This window comes from Hylobates moloch, unplaced genomic scaffold (assembly GCF_009828535.3).
Source record: "Hylobates moloch isolate HMO894 unplaced genomic scaffold, HMol_V3 SCAFFOLD_19, whole genome shotgun sequence".
Lineage (NCBI taxonomy): Eukaryota > Metazoa > Chordata > Mammalia > Primates > Hylobatidae > Hylobates > Hylobates moloch.
Genome location: NW_026652294.1, coordinates 6,501,158 through 6,511,036, shown reverse-complemented (window position 1 = coordinate 6,511,036; position 9,879 = coordinate 6,501,158). Strand labels below are relative to the sequence as shown.

The 9,879-nt window shown below is 48.6% G+C and overlaps 1 protein-coding gene across 1 annotated transcript in view; it reads right to left on the bottom strand.

Moving 5' to 3' along the window:
• Positions 1-9,134, bottom strand: part of CRYBB2 (crystallin beta B2) — a 679,427-nt gene extending 670,293 nt beyond the window's left edge. Inside the window, exons 1-4 of the mRNA XM_058431692.1 lie at positions 9,001-9,134; positions 7,123-7,202; positions 3,288-3,406; positions 365-497 (exon numbers count right to left, since the gene is read on the bottom strand). Of these exons, the coding sequence (XP_058287675.1) occupies positions 365-497; positions 3,288-3,406; positions 7,123-7,176 (306 nt within the window). The 5' untranslated portion in view covers positions 7,177-7,202; positions 9,001-9,134. The remainder of the gene's footprint in view (positions 1-364; positions 498-3,287; positions 3,407-7,122; positions 7,203-9,000) is intronic.
• Between the last annotated feature and the right edge of the window lie 745 nt (positions 9,135-9,879).

Genomic DNA, 9,879 nt, shown 5'->3' with positions numbered 1-9,879 from the left:
GGGGGTGTGGGCACCAACCACATAAAATAGAATGTGAATAGTGCCCTCTGGAGAATTTCATAGTCTTGTGATTGCAGCCCCCTCAATTTGCGCAGTGTGGCAACCCTCAAGCTAATAAGCACATTGGAATCTCAGGACAGTAGATACCAATATGCCCATTTTACAGATGAAGAAACTGAGGCTCAGGTAAGTAAAATGACTTTTGCAAGGTCACCAGTGAGGAGGTTCCTCACCAATCAGAAGGGGCACAATGCTAGAGGGGCAGGCTCCTTCCTGGTCCCCAGACCTCCGGCTCCAAGGTGGCAGAGAGAGAAAGTAGGATGATGGGCAGAGAGAGGAAGTAGGATGATGGCAGGGGGCTCACCACTTTGATGGGCCTCAGGGAGCTGAGGGAGTCCGTCCTCCGGCTGCTGGTCCATGAGTCCCAGCGGGGGTACTCACCCTTCTCAAACACAAACTGCTCGCCCTTGCAGTTGGCCTGTTCATAGCCCACCCAGCTGCCACAGAGACAGAGAGAAGGGCAGGTCAGTTCCACTCCAAGCTTCCTATGGCAGAATCCTGGCTACTCACGTTGGCCCCTAGGGGTCACTCTTGCCCAGCCCGGCAAGATGTAATAGACCCACACAAACCTTAGCACAGCAAATCCAAGTGCAAAATCCCCTCACTTATCCAGAACTCAGTGCTCTGCTGCCTTTACCCACCTAGAACACAGTTAAGAAATAAGGCAGTCTAAATGACGGCCCAGCGACAAATACCAACATATAGACGCCATGCACTAAAGCCAATAGTATGCTGGTAAGTTAATAGCCAACTCTCAGAAAACAAAACAGAAATTAACACTCTTGATTTGCAGCGTTTGCCAGTTTCCATGGTGTAAATGCTCCCACTGTGGCAGATTTCAAGCTATCAATATGACACGGCTGCAAGTGAAGTTAGGAAGAGAGATGCACAGTCAGCCTTCACCACTGAGAACTGACTCCAGAACATCGCTGTGCCCAAAGCCCCTCTCTTTGGATCTGTTTCTTCTCTTGTTCCTGTTGTTAGACTCCGCCCAGACTCTGTTTTTGTAGATCCACATTAGAAGAAAAATAGTACATTAAAAAGGGAGGGATGGCCTTCAGGTCGGGCATGGCTAATAGAGGAAAGCAGAAAACAGGATAAAGAAGACACATTCTGGGGCCAACCGGTGCAGAGGTGAACATTTCAGCAATGTGCAATAATGGCTGTTCAGAGGAATAATGTTATTAACGAAAGAGGAGACTGTGTTTATTATCCTCTTTTGGAAGAGTAGTCTTGATCCAGCAATTCTACTTTAGGCAATGGGTCCTTAGAAAACAGTTGTCAAGGGGCTAGGCGCTGTGGCTCATGCCTGTAATCCCAGCACTTTGGGATGCCGAGGCGGGTGGATCACCTGAGGTCAGTAGCTCGAGATCATCCTGGCCAACATGGTGAAACTCCGTCTCTACTAAAAACACAGAAAGTTAGCCAGGCACAGTGGTGCATGCTTGTAATCCCAGCTACTCAGTAGTCTGAGGCAGGAGAATTGCTTGAACCCGGGAGGCGGAGGTTGCAGTGACTTGAGATCGCGCCATTGAACTCCAGCCTAGGTGACAAGAGCTACATCTCTGTCTCAACAAAACAAAACAAAACAAAACAAAACAAACAAACAAACAAACAAAAACAGTTGTCAAGGGATCACAGATATCTGAATAAGGATGTTCATTGTGGCATTGTTTATAATATCCAGTAACTGAAAAACTTAAACATCCTACAGTCAGGGCCTGGATATGACATATTCAGTCACGGACTGTTACAAAGCCATGGTAAGTAATGACATAGGATGTGGGTTCTCAAATGTAATTGGTGTAACTATCACCAGGTAAGCTTGTTAAATGCAGATTCCAGGCTCCAGAGCTAAGTTTGATTTAGTGGGGCTGAATTGGGGTCCAAGAACCTCCATTTTAAAGCATCTCCCTTCTGTGAATCTGATGCTAATTTTCCTCAAACTACTTTGAAAAACACCAACATAAAATGCTATTTAATGACATGGAGAGAGTTCATGCTACCTTGTAAAGTTTCCAAAGTGAGTAATAAAACATTATATTTAGTATGATCCAAGTTTGATTTGATTATATATACACACAGACAGAGAGAGAGAGAGAAATCCAAATTCATACCAAAATCTTAACAATGGTTACTTCTGAGTAGTGAATACAAGTCATACGGTTTTTTGCCTTAAACCATATCTTCTTAGTTTTAAAATAAATGATAATTAATAAAAATACTAAATGTTATATTTTTATAAAAGAAAGCAGAAGAGTGTAAAATCTCTTTGGGAAATTTTTTTTCATCAAAATATTTGAAAAGGCAGCTGAAAATCAGATGTGGTGCTTAAACGGTCAAATCTCAGCTATCCAGAAAGGGATTCTCTTGGATGTAACAGATTCCCTGAGTGTGTCAGATGACCAAGGCTTGGCAGGGCCACTGCTTTAGCTGTGTTCTGCACATCTTCAGGTTCTGACCCATGTAGGGCCATGGAACTCTGCAAAATTCCCTGAGAACCTGGAGGTGTGGTATGGGTCACCTTAGGATCTCCAGCTATATCTGACTTACTGGCCACCAGTGGACATTCCTACATCCTGAGGCTTTTACAGAGAAGGAGTGATCAGAGAAGCTGTGGTTTTGTGTTCCAGACTCTCTGCAGGCTTACATAGGACTATGCTCAGCTACATCACATAAGGTGAGTCAACCATTCGGCTCCCCTTCTCTCTTGGATAGAGACCTGGCCCCCAAGTGTGCCAAAAAATCTGTAAAGACCCAGTATTGTCAGGATTTGGGAAGGGAGGAGAGGATGCAGAGCTGGAACATCCAGCCCTAAACCTCCCAGGAGTGAGGACACTCCTGGAGCCAGAGATTGGCAGTTCTAAAAGCTTCAGGAGTCACTATGTCCATCTTCCCGCCTTGAGGAAGTGGCTGACCTCTGTATCAGGCTTTCCACATGACCCTCTCCTTTCATCCCCAGAGTACATGGTTAACCTCATCCTACAGAGGAGGAAACTGAGGCTCAGAGGGGGAAGGTCCTGGTCCAACACCACACAACCCAGAAGTGGCGGAACCTGGATTTGAACCCAGCTCTGACTGCAAAGCATGAAATATCTCCATAGGCTGCCAGACCCCAAAACTTGGTCCCCAGATTTGCATACAGGAGCAAGGGTAGATTCCCCCACTCCACAACCTGATCACCTCACCCAAAGTCCCTGACCAGGAGAGGCCACCCAGGTACTTACGGTCCAGCCTGCACTAGGACAGAGCCTGCCTTCTCCACGCCAGTTTCCTTCAGGTTGGGGCAGGGCCCATTGAGCTCATGCGAGTGGCCTTGAAAGTTTTCCTGCTCAAAGATGATGATCTGCAACAGGAAGCAAGACTCGGACCCTCATCATGATGAAGAGGAGTGAGAGCTGGGTGGTAGACGTGGGGAGGGAGCTCACAGAACCCAAAGGATGCTGAAGGGTTCACCTCCAGAGTGACAAATCAAACATAAAATCAAATAGCCCTGCCTCTGGCTATAAGCAGCCTGGGACCTTGAGCCTGCATTTCTCCTCTCTGAGCGTCAGTCTCCCCATCTGTAAAATGGGAAATAAAGACAGAACCTAGGCCAGGTATGGTGGCTCACACCTGTAATCCCAGCATTTTGGGAGGCTGAGGTGGGAGGATTGCTTGAGCCCAGGAGTTCCAGACCAGCCTGGGCAAGATGGCAAGACCCCACTTCTAATTTTTTTTTAAAAAGAAAAAGAAGGCCGGGCGTGGTGGCTCACGCTTGTAATCCCAGCACTTTGGGAGGCCGAGGCGGGCGGATCACAAGGTCAGGAGATAGAGACCACGGTGAAACCCCGTCTCTACTAAAAATACAAAAAATTAGCCGGGCGTGGTGGCGGGCGCCTGTAGTCCCAGCTACTGGGAGAGGCTGAGGCAAGAGAATGGCGTGAACCCGGGAGGCGGAGCTTGCAGTGAGCCGAGATTACGCCACTGCACTCCAGCCTGGGCGACAGAGCGAGACTCCGTCTCAAAAAAAAAAAAAGAAAAAGAAACAAAGACAGAAACTGCCTTGTGATATTGTTTGTTAGAAGGATTCAGGGGAGCATAAGGGTTAGCACACAGTATTTGCTCTGCTTGTGGGACACCTAATTATGACATAATTAAGACATAATTATGTTAAGAGATACGGTACAGATTCCAGCAAGTGGCAGAGCTGAAATTGAAGCCCAGGCTTGTCTGATGCAGCTGAAATGGAAGCAGCACGTTGCAAACCCTAACACTCAACCCTAATGTTCTCATCAGCCCAAGGGAGGGGGCCATGGGATCCCCATCGGGGAAACTGAAGCTCTGCAAAGTGAGGGGACCCACGCAACATCCCACATCCAAGCATTAACCATGAGGCTAGCTGCCACCTTTCACGGTTCCAGTGAGAATTTTGGAGGTAGAGCTTTTCCAGCCGCATTTCCCCAGCAAACTGCCCCTGGATGAAAAGATGGGCTCAGGTCAGCACACTCCCAGTCGGGGCAGCTACAGAATCAACACGGTCAGCACAGGCTGGATAAACATAGCCCTCTCTCCCAGGCCTGGGATTAGCCACACAAAGAAAGGGAAAGGGGTGCCCTACAGGGCTTAGAGGCGAATTCCACGGGCTCAATCCAGCCTTTACAGTCAGTGACCCAGCCCTTTACAGTCAGTGACTCAGCCAGAGATAGGGTCAGGAGACAAGGGTTCCAATGTGTCCTCTGTTACATCCAGTTGTACAAACCTAAAAAGCAATTCAATACTCTGGGCCTCAGCTCCCTCATCTGTAAAATGGGGACTCAAGAATGTGGAAGTTCGGGGCTAGAGTTTATCATTACCGTGGCCTGGGAGACCAGGGCTTGTGGGTGGTTAGCACATAGTATTTGCACTGCTTGTGGGAGACACAATTATGTTAATTAAAAGACATGCTACAGATCCCATGTGAATAAGTGGAAGAGGTGAAATTGAAGCCCAGACTTGTCTGATGCAGCTGAAATTGAAGCAGCACTTTGCAGACTCTAACCTGTGCACAGAACACTGGGATCTTGATCAAATGCAGTTTGTGAGGTAGCAGGCCTGGGGTGCCCACCTGCATAGGGGTAGGCAGGTGAGGAAGGGCAGTTTCTCCATGCAGTTGAAAGCCCAGAAGCTCAGAGGACCCAGGAGCTGAATAGCATTGTTATTAATCAATAGAGTAGAGGGCAAAATTTTACAAATTATCCAATCCTTTAAGCCTGCACTGTCCCACACAGCAGCCATTAGTAACATATGGCACTGAGCACATGTAATTAGCCCATATTATTACTTATACTGTGCTCTAAGTGTAACATACACATCACATTTTGAAAATTCAGAATGGAAAAAATAATGTAAAATATCTGCCTAATAATTCTTACATTGATTATATATTAACGTGCTCATCTTTTGGATATATTGGGTTTCATAAAATGTAATATGAAAATTAATTTCACCTATTTCTTTTTACTTTTTATGATGTGGCTACTAGAAAATTTTGCATTACCTAGGCCGGGCGCGGTGGCTCACACTTGTAATCCCAGCACTTTGGGAGGCCGAGGCGGGCGGATCACGAGGTCAGAAGATCGAGACCACGGTGAAACCCCGTCTTTACTAAAAAAATACAAAAAATTAGCCGGGCGTGGTGGTGGGCGCCTGTAGTCCCAGCTACTCGGAGAGACTGAGGCAGGAGAATGGCGTGAACCCGGGAGGCGGAGCTTGCAGTGAGCCGAGATTGCACCACTGCACTCCAGCCTGGATGACAGAGCGAGACTCCGTCTCAAAAAAAAAAAAGAAAATTTTGCATTACCTATGTGGCTCACATTATAGGTCTAGTGGACAGAGCTTCTTGCTTTTTTCCAAACTCACCCAGCTCATTCCCACCTCAGAGTCTTTGCGCCTGTTCTTCCTTTTGTCTGGATGCTCTCATCAATCCTCACCTCCATTTTTCACTTTTCTGTGGAGATGGGATCTCACTATGATGCCCAGGCTGACCTCAAACTTTTGGGTTCAAACAGTCCTCCCGCCTCGGCCTCGCAAAGGCACCCCCCATTTTTATATAGCCGCTTCCTCACTTGACCCAGGTGTCTGCTCAAAGTCACCTCCTCAGAGAGGCCCTCCTGGACCACCGGAGCTAACACAACCACTGAGACGCTCAGGAGCCCCTTCCCCTAGTTTACAATTGTTTGTAGCACTTCTCACTACTGGAAATCATATATTCATTTATTTATTGTCTGTCCTTCTTCTGGAAAGTAAGCCTCAAAAGGGACGGATTGGGGTGAGCAGGTGAGGGGCTGCATCTGCTCAGGCTTCCCTGGCCCAGGAGGCACCGAGTCAGACAAAGGGGCCATTCCTGAAGGAACCTGTGCCAGGGGCTACCAAAGCAGGGAGGCACAGGAGGGCAGTCAAGTGGGTGCTCCTCGATAGAGTTTTGAGGGCAGACTGGGTGTGACAAGCCTCTGACGTTGGGATAAGATCCTGCCGCCCTTGGGTGGGCAGGTGGATGAGAAATCAAAGAAGGAATTATTTGCTGGTGTTAGGTGGATGCTCACCCCGGGCCGGGTGTTAGGCTGAGCCTGGTTTCTTTGGCTCTCACAACTTCCCTATGCAATAAATCTGACTCCTCCTTTTACAGAGATGGAACTGAGGCTCAGAGGGATCAAATAATTGGCCCAGGTCACACAGCAGGTGCAGAGCCAGGACTCACACACACCTTCCGTCCACTAATCCCATCTCTGACTGAGAATGAGGGTCTACTCCAGTTTCAGGGAGCCCTGTGGACAATAGGGTGTGGCAAAACAGGTAAGGGAGAGAGAAACTGAAGTCTCCAAAGCCAGAGGCTGATACTGGGAATCCCAGCATGCCAGCTATGGGCTGGGGAGGGACTTTCAGAATCAGCCCCAACTGTGTGGGTAGAGGAGACTGAGTCCCAGACAGGGGCAGGGGCGGAGAGGGGGTACCCATGAAGAAAGATGCCAAGCCCATTTTACAGAAGGGCAACTAAATCTGGGAGAGAAGCATTGCATGCCCCCTCCTCTGAGAGGTACCCACCTTGGGGTTGAGGGACTGTGGCTTGCCCGCCTGGGTCTGGTGGTCTGAGGCCATGGTGGACTGTCCCGTGCAGGAATGACCTGGAAGAAAGCAGTGAGGACCTGGAGGGGCCACTGGCTTTTTCACTCTGTGGGGCCTTGAGACTACTCCCCTCTGGCCCCAAACATTCTCTTTTTTCCCTGGTTTCAGACCATCCCAGAGCTGTGGGGTCCGTAAGCAGCTACTTCAACTTCTGTCCTTAGCTTCATTTATTTCTATCCAGTCCAGCTCCAGAAGGAGGGAAAAACGAGGTCTACTCAAAGAAAAAGAGCGGTAATAAACTAGAGCTTAAATGAGGTCCCAAGTGGGTCCCCGACACTCAACCCCAGACAATAGATACCACACAGAATATAGAACGGTCAATCCCAGAACTTCTGCCTTTATGCAGAAATTTCTTAAATAAAATTGTGTGGAACAAACAAAACCTATGCACTGGCTGTATTTTGTGCTGTGGTGGTGCCCAGTTTAGAAACTCACAAAGTTCCCTGTTCCCCTGCTCCTCCTCCCACCCTCTCCCTGGGACTCCTCTCCCCATCCTGGTACCTAGATTTCTCTTCTCTGCCACTGGTTTTACTCCCCCATTAGTGAAATCGTCTGATACAGAACCCACGTTACAAGAAAGGGAAGAAATGGGTGCGACGGTAGAAATCCAGGCACTGTGGCAGGCAGCAGGGTAGACCTGCCTTAGCTAGTGAGAACATCAGAAAAGTCTGGAAAATTGTCAGCCTCTTCCCCCTTCCTGCAGGAGGGGTGGTCAAACCAGCTAGTGAGAACATCAGAAAAGTCTGGAAAAGTGTCAGCCTCTTCCCCCTTCCTGCAGGAGGCGTGGTCAAACCAGGCTGTGTTTCCCCAGGGGTAAGAGAGGAAGTCTGGCCTTCCTCTTCAGAGATAACGCCAGCTTCCAGAAGCCCCTTCCACATGAAAGGCCAAGACTGGATGTTTCCCAGGAGGAAGAAATGCAGTTACGCACCTTGGCAGCCAAACCTACTGCACTCCCGCAAGAAACCAGCCCTCTGGGCTTGTCAGAGTGCCTGAGGTCCCGCCCTATCGCTTCCCAATCCTGAGTGTTTACAGACTGAAGAAGCTCAGTTGGTCCAGTTCAGGAGCCGTCTCTGCTGCCTACCAGAATTGAGACTCTGGGCAGGTCACATCCTCTCCCTATACCTCAACTTCCTGGTCTATAAAATGGGGACAGTAATGATGTCTAATAATACCTGTGAACAGGTTGTGAGGATTCAATATGTAATGTACCAGAAGCACTTGGCCGTGGTCCCAGAACACGCTCAGCACGCAGCAAATGGCAGCAATTGTGGCATTATTAGAGTCATTTCTACCACGCTTTAGTGGCATTGAAATCACCTGTTGCTGGGAGCTGTCACATACCTGAGGCTGCATCCTACCCCCTAGCACTCCCAGAGGCTAGGCACAGAGTGGGTGCCCCATAATTGCAGATGTGGAGGAAAACGGACTCACCCACCTAGAAACATTGCTGAACTGTCACTGGTTTGATTCTTGCAAAACCCTCAGTTACATTCTCCTCCTCAGCAACTGGTGAAACAAGGATGCTGACAGTCTGTTTAATATTAATAATAAAGAACATTACCCCAATGCCCACTGTGTGCCAGGCACTGTGCTGGATGATCCACCTAACTTCTCTTGAATCTGTACAATAAAGAAGGCTTTTTAACCCCCTTCCCAGTTACCAGAAAAGAAAACTGAGGCTAACAGCATTGAAGTCTCTGCCCAAAGTCACTTGTCAGAATCCGGGTGCTCCCACACTTGCCGACAGGGGTGAGGATGAGAGAAAGAAGGGAAGACAAGCAAGAGAGGCAATCTTACCAGTGACACCAGCCCCTGCGAGTGCCGTGAAGCTCAGCCAGCGGGAGGTGGCATTTATATCTTCCCCAGAAGTGCCGGTGCCAAGATGAGTGACCGCTGTGTTCCTGCGAAAAGCAGGGTGAGAATGCTGGATTAAGCTCTCACCAAAGCTCAGGTCAGCAAATGCCCACAGACATTGTGTCTCTGCACAATAATGTCATTAGCTTTCAGATTCGGCTGCGCCAGGGCGATCAGGCGGCTGGGCAAGGAGATGCCCACTTTGCATGCATCAGCCATCCGGCTGCCAGGGCCGGGGGCACGCTGGGTTCACTGGTACGGTCAGTCAGGCCCTGAGGCATGGCAGACAGAGGAACATCTCAGTGGGCCTGGGGAAGAACAAGTAAAGAAGGGTGGTTTGGCAGAATCCGGGCTTCATTCATCTACCCATTTATTCATTCAACAAATATTTGTCGGGCATCCACTTGGTGACAATCTCTGTTCTAGGGGAGAGTGTCAGGAAGAGGACCTACTCCAGCCCAGGCCATTCAGAAAAGCTCCTGGGAGGTAGCGCATCCCTCAGGGATGGAGAAAAGGAAGCCTGGGAACAGAGTGGGGGGACAGTTCCAAGCAGAAAGCGTCCATATACAAGGAACCAGCATGGTGTATTTCAAGAAGACCTGAAAACAGGTTAACAAAGCTAAAGCATGACATGTGACAAATAGGGCCTGTGCCAGGTGGCCAAGGTGGGCAGGGCCTGATGTTGCAGGGCCAGGGAGGCCAATTATGGAAGTGCATTTTATTCTCAAGGCCCCTGGCTGTTTCTCTTTCTTTTCTTTTCTTTCCTTTCTTTCTTTCTTTCTTTTTCTTTCTTTCTTTCTTTTTTTTTTTTTTTTTTTTTTT